This window comes from Macaca mulatta, chromosome 2 (assembly GCF_049350105.2).
Source record: "Macaca mulatta isolate MMU2019108-1 chromosome 2, T2T-MMU8v2.0, whole genome shotgun sequence".
Classification (NCBI taxonomy): domain Eukaryota; kingdom Metazoa; phylum Chordata; class Mammalia; order Primates; family Cercopithecidae; genus Macaca; species Macaca mulatta.
In genome coordinates, this window is record NC_133407.1 from 28593725 (window position 1) to 28617281 (window position 23557).

The window sequence follows — 23557 nt, forward strand, 5'->3', positions numbered from 1 at the left end:
TAAAACTAAAAGGAAAGGATGCAGTGACTAGAGAGGGGAAAGGGTCTTGTTCAAATTTTCAGAAATAGAATGTGGCTTTGTGATAAAAAAATTCAAATTAGAGATTGTTAGAATCAGGTACTAAAGTTATCAGGTGAAGACAGAAATTGGTTCACTGGGAAAATGAGTACTAATAGCAGTAATCCAACATAACAGATTTTCTCAGTAAGCACTAACTTCAGATGATAAAATTACACATAGAGAAGAATACATAGCTGAAAACAGGGGGAAAAAAACTGAGGCCATTTTTATTTCCTACAAAAGTGTGTGTATACAGGAAGCACCCAATGAATGCGTTGCAGAAGCCACAGTCGTGAGTGTAGTTAGGGAAGAGTTACATTTCAATTAATGTGAGGAAAAGAAAGAAATAAAAGTAGAATCGGGCAAAGTATTACTCAGCACCCGGGGGGGAAATAAATAGGGCACAGTAATGCATATACACTGTGAGTAAACGCAAAAAGAAAATATTCCAAAAGCCTAACAAAGTAAGAAATTATTATGTAGATAACATATAGAAAGAGAGCAATCTTCCCAAAATTAATCCATCTTAAGAGGTGATCTATAAATACTAATTTATCTAGAATTCATTCTTAAAAATCAATGAGCATCTGATAAGGGATTGAAAGCTAGAATATATTAATATAAGGAACTCCTACAATTCAGCAACAACAAAAAACCTGATTAGAAAACGGACAAAGGGCCAAGCGCAATGGCTCATGCCTGTAATCTCAGCACTTTGGGAGACTGAAGTGGGTGGATCACCTGAGGTCAGGAGTTCAAGATTACCCTGGCCAAAATGATGAAACCCTGTCTCTATTAAAAATACAAAAATCGGCTGGGCGCAGTGGCTCAAGCCTGTAATCCCAGCACTCTGGGAGGCCGACACGGGCGGATCACGAGGTCAGGAGTTCGAGACCATCCTGGCTAACACGGTGAAACCCCGTCTCTACTAAAAAAAAATACAAAAAACTAGCCGGGCGAGGTGGCGGGCGCCTGTAGTCCCGGCTACTCGGGAGGCTGAGGCAGGAGAATGGCGTAAAAACCCGGGAGGCAGAGCTTGCAGTGAGCTGAGATCCGGCCACTGCACTCCAGCCTGGGCGACACAGCGAGACTCCGTCTCAAAAAAAAAAAAAACAAACAAACAAACAAAAATCAGCCGGACGTGGTGGCAGTTGCCTGTAATCCCAGCTAGTCAGGAGGCTGAGGCAGAAGAATTCCTTGTGCCCAGGAGATGGAGGTTGCAGCAAGTCAAGATGGTGCCATGGCACACCAGCCTGGGCGGCAGACTGAAACTCCATCTCAAAAGAAGAAAAAGGACAAAGGACTAGAATAGACATTTATCCAATGAATATACACAAATGACCAATAAGAGCTGGGCACAGTGGCTCACAACTGTAATCCCAGGACTTTGGAAGGCCAAGATAATAGAACTGCTTAAGCAGGAGTTCAAGATCTGCCTGAGCAATATAGTGAGACTCTGTCTCTATAAAACATTTAAAAATGAGCCAGGCACGGGGGTATGCGCCAGACTACTTGGGAGGTACGGGTGGAAGAATCACCTGAGCTCATGTGCTGCAGTGTGCTGTGATCATGCTACTGCACTCCAGCCTGGGTGACAGAGTGAGACCCTGTTTCAAAAAACCAAAATAAATAAATAAGTCTAATAAGCACATGAAAAGATGTTCAATATCACCAATCATTAGAGATATGCAAGTCAAAACCACAAATTACCACCTCACTGCCATTAGAATGGCTATGATCAAAGCAAGAGAAAAAGGTAAAGTGTGGGTGATCACGTGGAAAAACTGGAACTGCTTTGCAGCTGGTGTGGAAAACTGTATAGATATTTCTCAAAAATATTAGACAGAATCACCATATGATCCGGCAATTCCACTTATGGGAATATATCCAAAAGTAGTGAAAGCAGGAACTTAAAACAGTATTTGTACACCAATGTTCACAGCAACATTATTCATAATAGCTAAAGATGAAAGCAACCTAAGTGTCCAATGATGGACAAACAAGATGAAGTATATACATGCAATGGAATATTATCCAGCCTAAGAAGTTTTAGGAAGGAAATTCTGGCACATGCTTTACAACATGGATGGAATGTTGAGGACATTACGCTAAATGAAATAAGGAAGTCACGAAAGTACAAATACTGTACAATTCTACTTATGTGAGGTAGCTAGAGTCAGAAAGAAAAGGTGAACGGTGGTTGCCAGACACGGGAGGAAGGGGTAGTTATTGTTTAATGGGTGCTGAGTTTCAGTTAGGGAAGATAGTTTTGGATAGTTACACAACAATGCTAAAAGTACCTAATACCACTCAACTGTATACTAAAAAATGGTTAAAATTGTAAATTTTGTGTTACGGATATTTTACCACAATTTAAAAAAGAAATCTGGGTAAGGCGCAGTGGTTCACACCTGTAGTCCCAGCACTTTGGGAGGACCAGGCGGGCATATCGCTTGAGCCCGGGAATTCGAGACCAGCCTGGACAACATGGAGAAATCGTCTCTACTAACAAAAATACAAAAACAGGTGTGGTGGCGTGCACCTGTAGTCCCAGTTACTGGGCGGGGGGTAGGGGGTAAGAGGTCTGCGGCTCAGGCAGGAGGATCACCTGAGCCTGGGTGACACTGAGACCCTGTCGTCCCATCCCCACCCCCGCTCCCGCCCCAAAATATAAATAAATAAAGGAAGGAAACAAATATAAATATCTATGAGCAACATCTAAAGGTAATAGTTGCGAAATGATTTAAAATCCTGAAGAATATTAATGATACACAGGGAAGATCCTGCATTAAGTCAAGAGTGAGGTAAAGAATAAAAATCAGTATTTCTCCAACACTGTCTAGGGTAAAGGATATTGACAAGTCAATGCTTTTTACTATCACAACTTGACAGCAACCCTTACGGGACACCCAACTCTAAGGGAGTCCACTAACCAGTACATAAGACAGTCAGCCACATGTCACCAGCTGAACATCGTCGCCCTAGGAATTTCTTTCTTTCTTTTAACACAGGGTCTCCCACTGTCATCCAGGTTGGGGCAGCAGTGCTATCATAGTTCAGTGTGCCGATGAACTCCTGGCCTCAAGCAATCCTCCCAAGTCAGCCTCCGGAGTAGGTGGGACTACAAGGCACGCACCACCACACCCAGCTAACACTAGGTATTTCTAACATACTGATGCACGTTGTTTGAAAATTAATCTTTGGGCCAGGCACAGTGGCTCACACCTGTAATCCCAGCACTCTGGGAGGCCAAGGCAGGTGGATCACTTGATGTCAGGAGTTTGAGACCAGCCTGGCCAACATGGTGAAACCCGTCTCTACTAAAAATACAAAAATTAGTCGGGTGTGGCAGCATGCACCTGTAATCCCAGCTACCTGGGGGGCGGAGACAGGTGAACACAGGAGGCAGATGTTGCAGTGAGCAGAGATTACACCACTGCACTCCAGCCTAGGGCACACAGCGAGACTCCGTCTCAAATAAATAAATAAATAAAGTAAGTAAGTAAGTAAGTAAGTAAGTAGGTAATAAGTAAGTTAATCTTAGGAGTTTTGGCTAGGCATGGTAGCTCCCGTCTGTGTAATTCCAGCATTTTAGGAGGCCAAGGTGAGATCTGAGGTAGTTCAAGACCAGCCTGGCCAACATGGTGAAACCTTGTCTCTACTAAAAATAGAAAAATTCCCCAGACGTGGTGACATGCGCCTGTAGTCACGGCTACTCAGGAGGCCGAGGCACAAGAATCGTTTGAACCAGGGAGGCAGAGGTTGCAGTGAGCCAAGATCACGCCACTGCACTCTGCCCACACTAGCCTGGGCGACTCTGTCTCAAAAAAATAAGTAAAATAAAATTAATCTTAGGAGTTTGTTAGTATTAAGTTAGTGCCCCAAACCTGATCACCCTAGAATAAACTGATAAAGTCAGTGTGAGCGCCTTCAGGGCTAAGACCCTGTGATTACCTCACCAAGTGGCATAACCCTAAGAACATCTCTGCTCACCAGATTAGATTTATGTAACAGGAACGTACCAAAACTGCTGAATTGGGAAGAAGAATGAAAGAACACATTACAAAGACAAAAGGTATTTTTAAAAAAATGATAGGGTACAGGTTGTTACGAGTTATTAACTAGAATCAGATAAAGGCTACCAAACAAATATCACCAGAGAAAAGGTTAAGAAAATTAGCTTAGCTTTAAGGGAGATATAGACATGTAGATATCTATAGGTAGATAGGTAGATATATAAGTATCTACAAAAGACATGTTATCTATAGACAACAGATACTTTACTCAACAAAAGTATGTCACTAAACTTGTCAAATGTGCAAGGATAGTGCCCAAGCTATTTTGCATACCAGGATTCCTTCCCTTTTCTCCTAGTTCAAGAACCTAGCACATAATCCTTCCTAGCCCTCAAGAGAATCTTCTAGACCTTTAAAACATTACTGGCCTTCAAAGTGATTTTTTCATGCTTGGCAGTAAGCTTATATATTAAATGAATTTAAAAGTTCTAATATTTGGCTGAGCACAGTGGCTCACACCTATAATCCCATCACTTTGGGATTCCTGTCTCAGGAAGATCGCTTGAGGCCAGGAGTTCAAGACCAACCTGGGCAACATAGCAAGACTCCATCTTAAAAATAAATTCGCCAGGCATGGTGGCACATGCACATGTAGTACCATCTACTTGGGAGGCTGAGGTGGGAGGATCATTTCAGCCCAGGGGGTGGAGGCTGCAGTGAGCCATAATCATGCCACTGCACTTCAGCCTGGGTGACAGAGGAAGACCTTGTCTCTCAAAACAAAAACAAAAGTTCTGATATCTGAGAATTTTACAACATAATAGAAAAAAAAAGACTAAAGGAGACAGAACTGAGAGGGAAAACTTTAAACTCCTATTAACAGAGGAAATCTGTAATCCTAGGATATAATTATCTAGGCCAACTCTCAAAGAAATTGGGTGTATCTCTAAGGGTTAAAAAAGTGATGAAGACTAGAATTCTTTTGATCCTACAAAACAATTTTATTAGGATAAAATTCCTTTGGGTTCAGTAATAATCACCTCTAGAAATTGATCTTACAAAAGTAAGTCGGCGGGGCGGGTGAAATTCTAAGATATCCCCTCTATTAGGTGATTACCTAAAACAGCAAACAAAAAAGCAAACATTAAATGCCCAACAATGGAACAGTTAAAAAATAAAAAGAGGAGATTGCCAGATACTAAAATGTGACAATATAGATGTACTGAGAAATATTACAATTAATAAATCAAATGGAATGCAGTAGTGTGACTATTACAAAGAAATCTATACAGAAATAACATGAGGTTATGAATAGTTCACAGAAAAACGAAACACAGCCTGGGCATGGTGGCTCGCGCCTTTAATCCCAGCACTTCGGGAGGTGAAGGTAGGAGGATGGCTTGAGGCCAGGAGTTTGAGACTACCCTGGGCAACATAATGAGAACCCTTTTCTACAAAATTTTAAAATCAGCCAAGTGTGTTGGTTCATACCTGTAGTCCCAGCTACTTGGGAGGCTGAAGTGGGAATATCATTTGAGCCCAGGAGTTCAAGGCTGCAGCAAGCTGTGATAGCATCACTGAACACCAGCCTGGGCAAGTGATACCCCGATTCAAAAAAAAAAAAAGAGAAAGTAAACACAATGGGCTCTAAAAATATATACTCCAGATATTCTCAGAATATGTGAGAAATTACTGCTCACTGTTATTTAGCACAGTACTATTACAGCCAAAGATATAACAATGTACATATCTAAAACTAGAGAACTGTTATTACTAATATGACACATGCAAGGGAATACTGTTACAGCCAAGAAAAATGCGGATGTTCTTTTGATATAGATAGGTCTTATGGTAGATAGTATTTTTTTTTTTTTTTTTTTTTTTGAGATGGATTCTTGCTCTGTTGCCCAGGCTGGAGTGCAGTAGCCCAATCTCGGCTCACCACAACCTCCGCCTTCCAGGTTCAAGCCATTCTCCTGCCTCAGCCTCCCGAGTAGCTGGGACTACAGGCATGCACCACTATGCCCGGCTAATTTTTGTATTTTTAGTAGAGAAGTGGTTTCACTATGTTAGCCAGGCTGGTCTCGAACTCCTGTCCTCGTGATCCGCCCACCTCAGCTTCCCAAAGTGCTGGGATTACAGGTGTGAGCCACCCGGCCCAGCCAGTAGATTTTATTTTCTAAGGTAGCTGCAACAAGACACTCCATACCACATTCTTCTTACAATGTGATGTTGACACTCTTCCCTTGAATCTGTACAGGCCTGTGGCTAGAATAGAACTGATGCTATCTTTCTATGTGACTTCTGGAGCAACGTCATAAAAGGCTACTACATGTAGGTGTGTTCTAACTAACAGCTCCATCTGAGGTCCCAACCAACAGCCAGCACCAACTGCCAGATGTGTTGAGATGATTGTTGCCCCATAATGAACTGCAAAAGCAGGGGAAAGATCAGAGTGAGAAACACCTACTAAGCCCACTCACTAGAACCATGGAGATGATAAAATAATTTTAAGTCTCTACATTTGGAGTCATTTGTGTCTCAGCAATAGATAACTAGACCAGCATTAAAGTGAAAAATAAAAAGTGTATTATAGTAGGTCTGACATATTTCAAATTTTGTAAAAAGGGACACACGAATATATAGATTTGAGTATAGCAGCAACTTTGCAAGGATATATAACAAAGTAACATCATCTTTGGGGAAAAGAACTGAGTGGGCTTGATAGAAGATGAGGGGGAGATTTTTCACTGTAAACCTTATAAACCTCTTGAATTTTGATTCACATGAACAAATTAATGTATTTGATTAAAATCAGTTAAAATATAGCGTGTGATACATGATAATGGCATAAAAATGAAAATGGTGATAATTTAGGAATATGGACAATTTAAATTATCATCTTATATTCTTTTGTTTTCAAAATACTTTCACATTATTTTCCTTAAGTGATACATAGCAAGAAAGCCCCTACCTGTCAAAAACTACATATTATTTAACAGTCTGAGAGGTTCTTGCAAGGAGAAACACACACATACACAGTACATTCCAGAACATGAATGGCATTTCAGAAAGATGTCTTTAATCCCAGCTGTCACCTAGTTGCAGAACTTCAAGCATATACTTAACTTTTATTGCTTCAGTTTCCTTGTCTATAAAATTAGTACCTCCCCATATAGCCATGACAAGGTACAGATGAAACCTGCGAAAGAGCTGTTTAAGTTCTAGGAATGTATCACATAACAAGTAATTATTTTAAGTATCCTATCTTTAAATTATCCTTTATTTCCTAGAAGTCACACATTTCTAAAATTCACAAATTACATATGAATGCAATAGAGGAGAAAATTCTATTCATGTTATACCTCAAATAAAAATGATAGTAACTAAGTGGAACACATTCTGGCTCTAGTTTAATGCAAAGATAAAGAACAGTTTTTTGACTGAGAAAAGCTGAAGGTGTCTGATAATTATGCAGTGACTAGTCACGTATCAAGATTACCCACTTCTTATTTGGGACCCAAAGAATATCCAACTACTACTACTGTAAACACTTAAGGCTTAAAAAACCATGAATAACTAACTGGTTCTTCATCCTGCTTCTACCTTTCCTCGAAAGAAGGATGAATGCTGTTTAGCAACACTTACTTCAGATATTCTGATTTGTAATGCATTCTTATTTTCAAAGTCTAACATATGACTTCAGTTAACACTTAACTTTTTCATCTTGAAGAATTTAGTAACTAAGTAACTAAAGTTTACATATACATCAAGGTAACCAATGAATGAAAAAACAAAAACCGAGGCCTGGCACAAATGCCTTACGCCTGTACTCCCAGCACTTTGCGACGCTAATGCAGGTTGATTGTTTGAGCTCAGGAGTTCCAGACCAGCCTGGGAAACACAGAGACTAGCCATCTCTACCAAAAATACAAAAATCATTAGCTGGGGGCAGGAGCACACAGGCCTGTGGTCTCAGCTACTCAGGAGGCTGACGTGGGAGGATGGCTGGAGCCCAGAAGTTGAGGCTGCAGTGAGCCACGATCATGCCACTGCACTCCAGTCTGGGTAACAGAGCAAGACCCTGTCTCAAAAACAAACAAACAAAAACCTTTAGAAGTACTCTTGTTTCTTTTCTTACTCTTACACATCTTTACTCTCTTTCACAAAGAGGTTTGCTGAAAAGGCTCTTGATGTAACTCCAAATGATATTATCCTATCATAAATTTACTCAGCATACTTCATAAACAAGATTATGTATATGCAATGTCAGGTTATTATGGTATATAACCTAAAAAAGGGAGAAACAGTTTGCCAAAATTTCCCATGTTTCTATCAAGTAAGAATTATTTATTCTATTCTAAAAGCAAAATTGCCTCCACCAATTATTATTCAAAACCAAGTGTCTTTCATGTGCCTCTCAGTGTGTCTCTGAAAAGATCAATTATCTAGAAACCTTATATATTCAGAATGCAGCCTGGCGCGGTGGCTCATGCCTATAATCCCAGCACTTTGGGAGGCTAAGGCAGGAGGATCACTTGAGGTCAGGAGTTTTAAGACCTGCTTGGGCAACACAGCAAGACCTCGTCTCTACAAAAACTTCAACATTAGCCAGGCATGGTGGTGCACACCTATAGTCCCAGCTACTTGGGAGGCTAAGGTGAGAAGACTGCTTGACCCAAGAGGCTGAGGCTGCAGTGAGCCATGATCATGTCACTGCACTTCACCCTGGGCAACAGAGCAAGACCCTGTCTCAAAAAATCAGAACACAACCAGAGAGCTAGCAAAAATAGACTAAATGCAGCCAGAATAAATCTCACAAAGTCCATGCACTAAAGCTTATGCAAATGTACAGATTTCCTCAGAATGGAACTGAGACTACTTTCTATGCATATCCTCTTTTGGAGATATTTATATATAATATAAATCAGTACATTAACAGAAAGATCAGTTGGAGATTTAGGCTTAATTTTTAAAAAGTGGCATATAATATCACTTTCAAAAACCTTTAATATATAGCACCAGATTACAATGTTTACTCAATTTGTCTCCCAAACTATACCAAGAAGTCGTCCCTGATTTCTAGTTTTAGAATCATCAGAGATGATTTCCGGTTTTATTTTGGTTTGCTTTAGACAACCTAATATTTCCCATATATAACAAATAAAAGCAGCAAATTAGTGAATCAGTAAAAGCAGTTCACTAAGAGCTATTTGGCAAAATCATTCTACCAAACAGCTTGAATATTTCCAAACCACCAGAGAGCATCAACACACTAAGCATGGCAAGGCAGAAACTGATGCTCATGATTCCAAATCTTAAAATACATTTTAAGAAAACAAAAGTTAAATTGTATTGACTATATTGTTTAATGAGAAGAGTATACAGTTTATAAGAACATCTGCTCTGCAAGAATCCTTTTTTTTTTTTTTTTTTGAGATGCAGTCTCGCTCTGTCACCCAGGTTGTAGCACAGTGGTGCAATCTCTGCTCACTGCAACCTCTGCCTCCCAGGTTGAGGCAATTCTCATGTCTCAGCCTCCCATGCCTCAGCACTCTGTCACCCAGTCTGAAGTGCAGTGGTGTGATCTCAGCTCACTGCAGCCTCCGCCTCCCAGGTTCAAGCAATTATCATGCCTCAGTAGCTGGGATTACAGGCATATGACACCACGCCCTACTAATTTTTGTATTTTTAGTAGAGACAGTGTTTTGCCACGTTGGTCAGACTGGTTTCGAACTCCTGACCTCAGGTGATATGCCTGCCTCGGCCTTCCAAAGTGTTGGGATTACAGGCGTGAGCCACCACACCTGGCCTACAAGAATCCTGACCTAGTTCAATACTCTCGTGTTACAAATGTATAAACAGAGTTCACATAAATGCTTATGAAAGCATGTGAGGATGAGAACCATGCATACCGACTCCCAGCTCACAGGAATGTTAAAGTAGCCACATATGATAATATTTTAAACTAAGAAGTTAGGGAATAGTTAAGACTACTGAAAGACTTTTTTAGGTTGTGACATAAACGGATATGAAATATCAAATCTCTATCAACTTCTCTAGGTAATAACCTCTCAAATTCTGAATATGTACTTTTTAGAAGAAAATATCATGCATAAAGATGATAATATTTCACTTGAAACCAAATGATTAACTTCCACAAATTTTAACTATCAATGTATCAGAAAGTAGAATGAATATTTGAAACACACATTTTTTCTCATGAATCAAAAACCACATGCTGGTGGTTTGGTCTCCAGGTCTTCTATTCTTTCTCAAAAGTACTTTTAACAATGTGCACATGCAAAAAGATACAAGCACAGATTATAATTATACAAACAAGCCATTCGGAAGGCTAACAAGTGAAGGGCAACAGTAGAAAGCTTTCTGCTACTGGAAAAACATAAGTTATTTGGATTTAAATTTTCTAGCTAGCTTTTCTGTTTAGGAAGTAACTTTATTTTCCCCAGCTTTATTAAGGTATTGTTGAAAATAAAAATCGTATGTATTTACAATACATACTTATGATATATAATACGTTTTGATATATGTACACATTGTGAGGTGACTAAATCAAGGTAATTCAATACTGTATCACCTCACCTACTTATCTTTTTTTTTTTGAGACAGAGTCTCACTCTGTTGCTCAGGCTGGAGTGCAGTGGCGCTATCTCGGCTCACTGCAACCTCCGTGGCACAGTCTCACTCTGTTCCTCAGGCTGGAGCGCAGTGGCGCTATCTCAGCTCACTGCAACCTCTGCCTCCCAAGTTCAAGCAATACTCATGCCACAGGCGTGCACGACCATGCCCAGCTACTTTTTGCTTTTTTTTTTTTGGTAGGGATGGGGTTTGGCCATGTTGGCCAGGCTGGTCTCAAGCGATCTGCCCACTTTGACCTACCAAAGTGTTGGGATTACAGGCATAAGCCATGAGCCATGCGCCTGGCACTTACTATTTTTTAATGGTGAGGACATTTAACAATTTAGCAATTTTCAGGTACACATTATTAAGTAGTTACTGGAAGAAACTTTAACATATACATACATGTAGTACTTTAGCCCTGTAATTTCTCCCTCTGAGAAACTTCCACAAATAACACAGTTGGGCTGGGCACAGTGGCTTACACCTATAATCCCAGCACCTTGGGAGGCTGAGGTGGGAGGACTGCTGTAGCCCAGGAGTTTGAGACCAACTTAGGCACCAACAGTGAGACCTGTCTCTACAAAAAAATAAAAAATTAGCCAAGTGTGGGGTGCATGCCTACAGTCAGTTCCCAGCTACTTGGGAAGACCACTTGAGCCCACATCAAGGCTGCAGTGAGCTTTGATGCCACCACTGCACACCAGCCTGGGCAACAGAGCAGGCTGTTTAAAAAAAAAAAAAAAAAAAAGGAAAACACAAAGTTTTTCAAATCTTCAAATTTTCTAAATCAAATGCTATGCACTAGGTGTAACAGCTACCATCTCAAGATAATACTATATCATGACAATACAACAAAAATATCAACAGTGATAAAATGACTCAGCCAAAAGTAACAGTGGTGATGGTAACTGTAATAGCTATAATTTAATAAACCTTTTACTCTGTGCCAGGCATTGTGGTAAAAACTTTAATCTGGATACAGTCTTCTTTCTTAACCACAATGGTTTATTCTTGAGAATTACTTGGCCATGAATTGTTAGGTAAAATAGTATGTTAATAATAAGTTTGAAACAAGCCTTGTTTTTCTTCATTTTAACAGTAACTTTTATTCCTGTTAGATGTTGTTTTAGAATAAAAACAACTAGTTTGCCATGCTAACCAATTTAGATGGGTGTTAAATATATAAGTAGAAACAGCACTTCACTTAGAGTTAATAACTGCAATAAATTTCTTTCTTTTTTTTTTTTTGAGGTGGAGTCTCGCCCTGTCGCCCAGGCTGGAGTGCAATGGCGCGATCTCGGCTCACTGCAACCTCCGCCTCCTGGGTTCAAATGTTTCTCCTGCCTCAGTCTCCTGAGTAACTGGGGTTACAGGCACCCACTGCCACGCCCAGCTAATTTTTGTATTTTTAGTAGAGATGAAGTTTCACCATGTTGACCAGGCTGATCTCAAACTCCTGACCTCGTGATCTCCAGCGTCAGCCTCACCCTCCCAAAGTGCTGGGATTACAGGCATGAGCCACCGCACCCGGTCAACAATGTTTTTAAAATTCCGACAAACACCGCACCTCAAAAAAACCCCACAATTATTCTGTGTATGGGAGAATCAATGTTAGTATCAATGTAAAATCAACTACTCAGAACACATAAAGCAGTGGTTCTCAAATTTAGCATGCCATCAGAATCATCTGGAAAACTTATTAAAACCTAAATTGTTGGTCCCACCCAAATGCTTTGATTCAACACGAGATTCTGCATTTTAACAAGTTCCTAGTTAATGCAGCTGCTTCTGGAAGTGGGAATGCTCTTTGAGGACCACTGTTCTAAGCTAATGTTCAAAAATCACAGAACCAGCAAGAGGAATGTTAATGTTTTCATGTACAGTTCCATTACCTAAACTTTAGAGTCTATAAGACATTTTTGATTAGTGCAAACAAAATTGTAACTGTGGTATGAAGCACTTTTCTCAGAAGAGAAAAAAAGGACTGTCTGCTTGTTATTTCACCGCATATTCTAACTACTGAGGATTAATTTGTTTATAAATATCACATAAATGTCTTCTTAAAAATAAATATTTCTTGAGAAGAGAAACTCACTAGGAATCTTTAAAGTTTTTTCAGGTATTCAAGGTGCTAAACGAAAGCTGGCTAGCCCTCATTCAACAAGTATTTACTGAAGAGCTCCTGAGCCTAGAGATGCAGTACCAAGCAAAGAAGGAAGACAACTCTCTGAGCCTACTGCTCCTTGTTAACTTCTCGGCTAACTTCAGACAAACAATAAAAACATAAATGTCATGCAAACTTTAAACCCCTACAAACAAGCTAGAACTCTCTAAATTGCTAAATCTGCTGCATGCAATTTCATCAAGAGTGCTATAGGGGTAAGATGCATGAAGTATGGTGAGGCAACAAGGATTCTTTTTTTTTTGGTTGAAACAGGGTTCTCACTCTGTCACCTAGGCTGGAGTGTGGGGGTGTAGTCTCGGCTCACTGTAACCTCCGCCTCTTGAGTTCAAGCAATCCTCCCACCTCAGCCTTCTGAGTAGCGGGGACTACAGGTGTGTGCCACCACGCCTGGCCAATTTTCGTATTTTTTGTAAAGATGGGGTTTCGCTATGTTGGCCAGGCTGGTCTCAAATTCCCGGACTCAAGTGATCTGCCCACCTCAGCTTCCCAAAGTGCTGGGATTACAGATGTGAGCCATCATGCCCAGTGCAACAGGAATTTTTAAATCAAGTTATTATATTTAGGAAGAACCACACAAATTACAGAAGAAATCTTGATATTCTTTCTTTGTGGATCCAGAATCCACAAAGAATGTAACATATGATATCCACCTTTGAACACAATCAAATAGAGATGAAAATTTTAAGTGAGTGCTTCAGAACAATAACTCAAGTCAGGAGATATAAACAGTAAAGTGAAAATTAAACAGCTGAGGCCAGGCATGGTAGTTCACGCCTATAATTCCAGCACTTTGGGAGGCCGAGGCAGGTGAATCACTTGAGGTTAGGAGTCTGAGACCCGTTTGGCCAAGATGGCAAAACCCTGTCTCTACTAAAAATACAAAAGTTCGTTGGGAGTGGTGGTGTGGGCCTGTAATCCCAGCTACTCAGGAGGCTGAGGCAGGAGAATCGCTTGAACCTGGGAAGTGGATGTTGCAGTCAGCCTAGATCATACCACTGCACTCCAACCTGGGCCACGTAGTGAAACTCTGTCTCAAAAAGAAAAAAAAAAAACCCAACAGTTGAAATGCAAAAGAGTTGGTTGGCTTCATTTTTCAGGTAACTTCTACTACCTGTCAGTCAAAACAAAAATACGTATTACCTGCAAGTTATAGACCTTTTGAGTTGATCATGAAATAGCTCAAACCTTAAAATTCTTAAATGTTTTACATCTACTCTAGCTCCTAAAGGTGAAAAGCTATGAGTACAGAGCATAAAAGAACAGTGTCCACAGCTATAATCATAATGGTACTGTCATACCTCCTGAATAGTATTCACATGGGGTCAGCACAGTGAAAAAGTATCCAATAAAGATTAACAGAAAGGCCACGGGCAGTGGCTCATGCCTGTAATCTCAGCACTTGGAGAGCCTAAGGCGGGCGGATCACTTGAGGCCAGGAGTTCAAGACCAACCTGGCCGACATGGTGAAACCCCATCTCTACTAAAAATACAAAAATTAGCCAGGAGTGGTGGCTTGCGCCTATAGTCCCAGGTACTTGGCGGGCTGAGGCATGAGAATCGCTCAATCCTGGGAAGCGGAGGTCGCAGTGAGCCAGGGCGGCGCCACTGCACTCTAGCCTGGGCGACAGAGACCCTGTCTCAAAAAAAAAAAAAAAAAGGATTAATAGAAATTTGGATGCAAATTCATTTTTGTTTTTAAATAGGAAGCTCTACAAATAGAAATGAAAATCTTTACGAAAAATTCATTAATGAAATCAAGACAATCTAACTGGTGTTACATGGACATTATATGGAGATACACACGTATCAGAGATATGTTTATGATACACAGGATATGGGTTATATTTTTCTTTTAAACACCCTTCTTGAGCTATCATTAGGAAAAAATAAACTTAGAAGTGGATTACCCAAAACAAGATAAAAATTCTAACCTTAAGCTCTTGCAAAGCTCCCCAGGAATTAAGTTCTATACTACAGTACTTCAGATTTTTTATTATTTTAATAAAATAATAAAGAGAGGAGAAAAGAGTAGCATATAGTAACTCCCAAACGTATTTGGCCCAGGTATTTAACCCAGAATGCATATATACTTTGGGAAATGCTGCCATTAACAGTAAAGTAAGTGGGTGTACATGATCTAGCATTCTTTAACCTTTTCCTACTGGACTAATTAGATTAAATTGTTAGCTTTAGATTAAATTGCTTCTGGAGGAAGCGAAACCTAGAGAAGCAGTATTTCATTATTAAAATGGATATAGTGTATTAACAACAACAACAAAATCACATGTGGATGTACCTTCAAGGAAAAAAAAGATCACAAAGGATGTCTAATATATTGTGTATTAACATTTTTTAAAATGTCAAGACTTCTGACTCAAAAGCTCCATGATGCTTTCTGATGTTCAGCAATTAGAAAAAACATAAAACATTCTAATATAACATTGTAACAAGATATACAAGGGCCAGGAGGCAGTAGAGTTCTGTAACTTATCTTACTAGAATGGGTCTAAGATTATGAATAACATTCTCAAGCATATTTGCTGAAGAACACTCACTAAATGCACAGTATGAAGTTTTGCTTCTGAAAGACAGATTCCAAGAAGTTGCCACATGCCAGCTGGTATCTACCTGTCTTATCTCCACAGTTTGACTTTAATTTTACAGGATGGGGTTAAAACATATATACAAATACCTCAGAAAAGAGCATTGCTTAATTATGTATCACTTGCAAAATATCGTGAATCTCAAACTGTGTCATTCTTCCCACATTTCATCTAATTGAAAAGCATCATTTCACAGATTAAAAGCATCATTTCACAGATTAAACAGCGGCCCAAAAGAGGCTCTCTTGTCCCACAGCTATATAATTATAGGTTTCTTTGATTAAAGTCAATTTTTTTTTGTTGTTTTTTTTTAAAGAGATGGGTTCTCATTGTGTTGCCCAGGCTAGACTTGAACTCCTAGGCTAAAATAATCCTGCCTCAGCCTCCAAATACCTGGGACTACAGGAATGCAGCACCACGCCCAGCTAAAATTCAATTTTCCCACTTCATGTCCTCTCTTGACAATACCGTACTGTTCGCTGTCTCCTTTTCACCCTGCATCTTACCTTCCCCTCATCTCTGTCGCACCATGACCACCTTGTCAGTGCCTATTTTTCCCTTCTCATTTCATCTTTTTCTTCAGGTTCCATTTTCCTGTCATGTCCCTTTCCATTAATCACTTTTTCTCTTCCCTCAGCTTAGGAGCATTCTTACATGTACATCTTAGCAGGGAGCACCTATAATCACAGCTACCTGGGAGGTTGAGAATGGAGGCTTACTTGAGGCCAGGAGTTCAAGACCAACCTGGAAACACAGCAAGACTGAGACTCTTAAAAAAAAAAAAACAAACTTGCCTGGCATGGTGGCAAGCACCCTTAGGCCCAACTACTTAGTGGGAGGCTAAGGCAGGATGATCATTTGAGCTGAGAGTTCCAGGCTGCAGTCTGCAGTGAGTTATGATCCGGACACTGCACTCCAGCCTAGGCAAGATTCCATCTCTTAAATAACAACAAAAAAAGTACATCTAGCAGTATTTAATTATATTTAATTAATTTTACAAATAAGTATAATGATTTACAAATAGTTCAGTTATATAGATCAGAATTTAAGGTTACTTTTTTTTACTATTCATTTTAAACCAATATAATTGAGCACAAACATGTACTGTATTAATTTGAAGAAGCTTCTACTTGTTAGCTAGAAATAGGTATCAGGTCAAGTCATATTACTTGAGACACTGATTCTACTCATGTTTTTATCTGTATTTTAGCGACAATATAACCACAAGGGATTAACCAAACAATCAAATGTAAAAACACATCATTTTCACAAAAATAAAGGCAAGTTTTAAAGCTTAAGGTAAGCTGAACAGCTCTTTTCTTCACTCTATGACTTAGCTATTCATAATCACACAATTGGAACATCAAAATACTTTGTCAACGTATGATTCGATTAAATGAAGCAGGGAAAAAAGAAAATCTCACCCCCAATGGTACTCTCTTGAAATTCATGAAATTGGCCTTTCACAAAACGAAGCACTAGGCTTGATTTGCCAACAGCAGACTCTCCCAGAAGTACTAGTTTGAACTGGCATATTTTATTTCCAGTATTTGGCCCGTTGGGTCTTGTTGCGCCTCGATTAGCCATGTCCAAATTTGAAATAAGTCCTTAATTTCAGATTCTTCAATGAACTTCCAGAATTCAAGGGGTCAATATTCTTCTTTCTGGAGGTAAAGAAACCTGTAAAGAAACAATTATGAATTAAATATACAAATCAGTAAAGCAAATTTACTATTAATCACTTTAAAATTTGCCTATAGCACGATTATCTTAAGCTCTACTAGACCTTCAATGTCACTATCTTTTAAAGGAAATTTAAAAGTATAGGATTTGAGCCCAAAATCATTTTTTCTTTTTTTTTTTTTTTTAAAGGCTAACCTCAAAGCTTCAACTTTGTGCCAGGCAGTACTTTAAGTACTTAACTTCTCAACAATCCTATAAAATGAGATATTATTACAATCCTTATAAATGAGGAAACAAGCACAGAGATGTTAAGAAGCTTAATTGAGGTCACATAGTTACTGTCACAGAAGTGACACACAGCTGAGTTTCAAACCCAGGCAACCTGAGAGATGACTTGAGTTCAAGTTTTGTAGCCAGGCTACTTGGGTTAACATTGTTTTGAGAAAAATTATGTTATTAATATATGGGAAGCTTTTAGAACAGATCCTAGAGTTTAGTATTATTTGAAGTCTTCTGTTAAACGACACATTTTTCATTTAATTAACGGTAATTTTGGACAACAAATATTTTCAGTATCCCAGGTTTGTGTGCCTAATGGCAGACAGACTTAAAACTGTTTCTTCATCTGCTCAAGTATACCATACACAGAAATGCTAACAGTTTTTCTCTATGTGGTGGGATTATTACTGACTTATTTACTTACACTAATTGCAACTTTTTTGTAGTTTTTAGACGAAAAATATGCATGACTTTTTTTTTTTATTAATTTTTTTGAGAAAGGGTTTTGCTCTCTCACCCAGGCTGGAGTGCAGTGGCATGGTCATAGCTCACTGTAACCTACACCTCCTGGGCTCAAGCAATCCTGCCACAACCTCCTGAGTAGCTGGGGACTACAGGCGCTCAGAACCATGCCAGGCCACTTTTTTGGTAGAGACACTGTCCTGCTATGTTGCCCAGCATGATCTTGAATTCCCGGGCTCAAGCAATCCTCCTGCCTCAGCCTCGCAAAGGGCTGGGATTACAGGTGTGAGCCACCACACCCAGCCTGCAGGCCATTATTTTTTATTTAAACAACACATTAAAAAAATCTAGCCTGAATGGCAACTTCTGTGCTAATTTTTAATCTCTAAGGAATTAGTGAATATTTGAAGAACCTTTTTCAATCCACTCACAAACCAATCTTAACAGTTTCCTTCTATCTTTAATCAAAATCCGAATATATGCTAATATATTAAACCTGATGATTCCCTCTCTAAAAACCCTGCTATATTTCACTTAGCTACCTCATGTAAGAAATATGTCTTTCACACTGGACACAGTGGCTTATACTGGTAAATTCCAACACTTGGCGGTTGAGGAAGAAGGACTGCTTGAGACCAGCCTGGGCAACAGTGAGACCCTGTCTCTATATTAAAAACAAAAGAAAGAAATACGCCTTTCCCATAAAATCAGTTTATAATATGCTCTTGATACTGAATTCCCTAACATGTCCACGAGATCTTAGTTCTTAAGGCAATAAAACTACCTCCCTGCCTTAACTAAACACCAGCTTTCTAGAGTCCTTATCTTTTACCATTACATTCTGAAATATGTACAGATTAATTGAGGTAATATCTGAGTTGCTTCTAAATAACGACGTATAAATAAAAATCCCCCTCCCCACAAACATACCAGACTTGGGGGTCTAATCCTGGCTATACCAATTTCCGCCTGGGCAAATTCTTTAATTTCCAAGTCTCTATTCCCATAATATCTAACTTGCATAGCTGCTGTGACAATTAAATGAAACAATACATGTAAACAATCTCTAATAAACATAGTAGGGATTGAAATTGTCAATAACGTGGTCCTTTGATAAGAAAATATCTAGAGAACATCATATGTACTGAAAATGCACCAATACATCTTCAGATATTACACAAGCAGTATCAATTAAAACATTTTCCATTTGTCTTTTTATCTACAAAAACACGAAATTACTTATCAAGGACAACATGCTCCAAATTTCTACGGTACTTTCAAAATTTCAGGCAAAACATCAGATTCCCATAAAAAAAAAATCAAACAAGATTCTGATTTCACTTTGACTTTTAAGGTTTAAAGTTACTTAACTGTGGCTACTCCCCTTGAGGATCTCAAACAGGAAATAACTAGAGTTAATAGTAAATACACACTTAGCATAACACGAAGGTTAAAAATTACGTGTATTCATTTGTATTCACTGCTTACTGACACTTGTTTTGCAAAACAAGAATTTTGCATAATATACATTTGTAATCTTTTGAAAATAACTGTTATTCATTCTATAGTTAAAATCCTTCTAAGTGTTCTTTGATCAAAAAATTGGGCACTTATTTTGTGCCAGGCACTGTTTCATGTACTTTGCTTACACAAATGCTGAGTTATCATTTCCATTTTACTTTAGGAATAAAGTTTATGAGCAGTCTTGAGTATTCCCAGAGATGTGCAAGTGTTTTTTTCTTATTATGTAAAAGGCAACTGATTGAACGCTTTGATTCCACTTAAGCAAGACAAAAACCAAGTATGTGAACTATGACGTTCAGAACTTAAAAGTTTGAAAGTCTCAGAGGTAAACAGCTTCCAGGAAAGATAACATCAGAACAAGTTTCATGGTCTCTACCCATTGAAGGAATTCAGCGGTCCTGTTATCTCGAATTTATTTAACGCTGTAGTTCACTACCTTCCATACATAAGACAAGAGTCTCTAGACGGCCCATTTTGACGAGTCTCCCACCCACCGACACTACACGTCTTTGGAAGTTGCAGGTAGGCGGAGCTCCCCACATTCACACCTGCAGTAGGCCCGGGTTCCTGCTTGGAGAGCACCTGAGTAGCTTATAGCCAACTCCAGATCGCCTGGATAAGCACCACTCGCCAGGTCCCTTGGCCTTTCCAACCTCCTCCCCCGAACCTGGCTGGCTTTGACCGAGACCCCCAGGACTGCCAGCACAGGGACCAGGCGGAACCGCGGCCTCCAGTACACTTTCCACGGCGCCATCTTGAGAAGGGAAAGGGTGACACCCGTCGCTCCCTCAGTCAGTCCCCAAATCCCGGTCTCCAGAGCCCCTTGAGGATGAGTCACCAGGGCTGGCAGAACAAGACGCCGGGTTCGATAGTTCTCTGGTCCAGGCTACTGCTGCGCATGAGGGAGAAGGGGCGGGGGTCTTAGTACCCGCAGGGCCGCGGACAGGCTGGGGATCGCGGATAACCTGGGGTCCAGACCCCCACTGCGCAGGGGGAGAGGCGGTTCGGTTACCTGAGACCGCAGCAAGCCGGGCTGCGGGGCCGAAGCTTCCTGGCACCAAGGCCCAGGCGTGGCCCGTAGGATGAGTGTGTGTCTATGGCGGTGGTGGTGGCGGCGGCGGCGCCGTCTGCTCTTCGCGTCGCTCCCCTCACACTGGACTGTGCGGGGCTCTTGCCGTGGTGCCGCCCCTGTCGGGCTCCGTCTCCGCCTCTCGCCGCTCCGCCTTCCTCTTTCCTTTCCCCTCCTCCGCCGCAGCCGCCGGCGCTGGAGTTCCGACGAAGTCTTCCTCCTCCTCCTCCCTCTGCCTCCTCCCCTAAGGCCAGCCGCCGGCGCCTTCACGAACCAAAACACAAACACTCAAGTCCCACCGCCGGAGCCACTTCCGCTGTCCGGTGTCGGCCCCGCCGCCACGTCGCCGCACGCAGCGAACTACGCCCTTTCGTCACTTCCCGTCATCGCCAGTGCCCCCGCTCCATCCGCTTCCCCGCCCCTTCCCGAATCCCTCCCCGCCCAGGTCTGTTCGCGGGGCGGGGCGAGGCAAGATGTCACGTGACCCTGCGAGTGGCTCTGACCGGAGCTGGCCGCCTTTCTTCCCTTCCCCCACCCCAGGTACGCGCGGCCACGCCCTCTCCAGCGCCATTGTTATTTGGGCTGGGGGGTCTCTGGGCTCCCGGCGGCCGGGTTCGGGGGAAATTCTTTTACTATGCTTTGGGGGAAGACCAAAATATCTTATTTTTTTGTTTGTTTTTTGTGCCCAGCCCTTGTGGGAGCGGCAAGGTTCCCTCACCCCAATCCTGGCACCTCGTCGAAGGGGCTTTATTAGAGAGAACTTGTCTAGCACTAGAGAACCTCCCCCCAAAAAATGTCCCTGGGGTTGGGTGGGTCGGTAAAGGCTGGTAAAACGCATTTACCCCAAGTAGGAAGAGAGGACCCTTCCTATCCTAAAAGCCGCCTTTAGGCGCCTGACAAAAGTCGCTTCTATTAAGAGTTTACGTGGTTTTGGTAGGGGGCGGGGAGGGCCAAATCCTAAAATAGCATCTACCTTTTATTCAAAATCTCTCTTCGCTCTTTACTGTACTAAATGCTTTACAGGAATTATCCAATTGAATTCTTACGCTAGGAGTCTTTCATTCTGAAACTAACTTGTTAATCGTTTGTTCCCTACATTCGAATTTTAGTTCCCCTTGGTTGTCCTCACCGCTGTAAATCTGTGTCCAGCCCAGTGCCTGGCAGCCAAGTTTTCAGTTCTAGTTGTAGATATTTTACAGGTAAATAATTTGAGACACAAGAGATTGAGTAACTTGTCCGAGAACACTGCTGTGTGGTGCCTAAGCTGGATTCTGATCTGCGGCTTGGCTCCAGAACATGAGTTGTTGAACACAATTCTGGTGAAAGACTACCCGAGACGTCGTTACCCTCCTCGGGGGACCTACTGAAGATGTGAATCCCATACAATAGTCAGTCTCTAGAAAGGCTTCTGCCACCAACCCCTCCCCAGCCTCCGCCAGAAACATTGTTTTGGTAATTTGGTAGAAGAATATTAAATTGATTTTCCTTCAGAATAAAGGCAACTTTTCAGTTTGCAGTTTACAATGTATAGCTCTGTTGTGATGGCGAGAATATTGTCCTTGAAGCATACCGGGTTAAGGTATCCTGTGGGCGTGCAGTCGGCAGCATTGTGTAATGAAGATGATTTGAACTTCGAACAGCCAGTCTTTCAGGTCAACTACCCAGTTGCCAGAAGAACGTAATGTGTCATATATAAATGGTACCTGTGGCATTTTATTCTCAAGGAGTTGTTCCAATATTAACTATTAATCATGGTGATAGCTCTGAAACAATCCCAGGAGGAATCAGGAAATAGGATATGTGACATCAGTTTTGTCATGTCAACAGCATGCCCAAAACCAAACCTATTCCACTCCAAACCTGCTTCTGCTTAGAGAATGGCATTAACATCCTCCCAGTCACCCAGACTTGGAACTGCAGAATCATCTTCAACTCTTTCTTCTCACAAACCATTGTCCATTCTATCAACAAATTATCTAATCCCCAAATTTGAGGTCTAATCTCAACACCTGGTCCATGGTAGTATTTATATAAACTGAAATTAATGCATACTGCTGCTCTTTCTGTCCATTCTTTACACTAGCCACTCTACTAGAAAAATGTTCAATGCTATCTCATTACTTGCCAGTCTAAAGTTCTTTAACTCTAGTCCCAACCCACGTTTCTTTCATTCTATTTCTATAGAATCCCTCTCCCCAAACTCTTTATTTGTCCCCTGACCACACGTATCTGTGTTCCCTGAATATTGCCTGTGTGTTGCCATCTTGGTGTCTGATCACTTTTTTTTCTCCACCTGAAACACTACTATTGCCCATAACTGCTGGCTCCATCTCAGCCAGGACACCAGTTCCTCTAGACAGCATCTGCAGATACTTCTACTGGATTTAATTATTATTTTTTCTGTAATTTCACAATACTTTGCCTTGCTCCCTATAATATCTGTCTTAAAATCTGCCTTATTTTAATAGTTAATGAGCACCTGGACTTTACTCCTTAGCCTTTCCTTCAATTATAAGGTTTTTAAGGGCTGTGACGATCAGTTATTCATCATTTCAGTTCTTCACAAAAGACCTTTGACTGCTATAATAGGAACCCCCAAAGTATTGGTGAACTTAATTACATTTAGAATTGTGAACATTGGACTAACAAGACCTCACAACGAAACATCTGATGCTGAAGTTTACAAATTGCAAAAAACTCCCTGTTTCATCGTTCCAGTATGTTGCTTCCTCACTCATTCCTGTTTACTGATTTTGTCTTCACCTCCTTCATGAATACATTTCACAATATTTTACAGTTTAGTCATAATGTTTGCCTGGAAGAGTGCTGCCCTGGTGGCTGGCATTTCTAAAGATCCAGTAGTAATTTTAGAGGAATTAAAATGCTACAGTAAAGCTCTGTTGTTGTATTGCCACTTGCAATATGCTTGTGTTTTCTTTTTCATAGCCCCAGATAACTGAGGAGGACTGATAATTGTATATATTTTAGTGTCAAATGTGGAGTCCTACCAGTTGATAGAATTTGTTACGGAAGG

General features: G+C 40.7%; 1 protein-coding gene across 1 annotated transcript in view; it reads right to left on the bottom strand.

The window, feature by feature from the left end:
* The window catches only part of RAB5A (RAB5A, member RAS oncogene family), a 36735-nt gene extending 15874 nt beyond the window's left edge, over positions 1-20861 (bottom strand). The window contains 2 exon segments of the mRNA NM_001261148.2: positions 16931-17186; positions 20467-20861. Coding sequence (NP_001248077.1) covers positions 16931-17093 — 163 coding nt within the window. The 5' untranslated portion in view covers positions 17094-17186; positions 20467-20861.
* Between the last annotated feature and the right edge of the window lie 2696 nt (positions 20862-23557).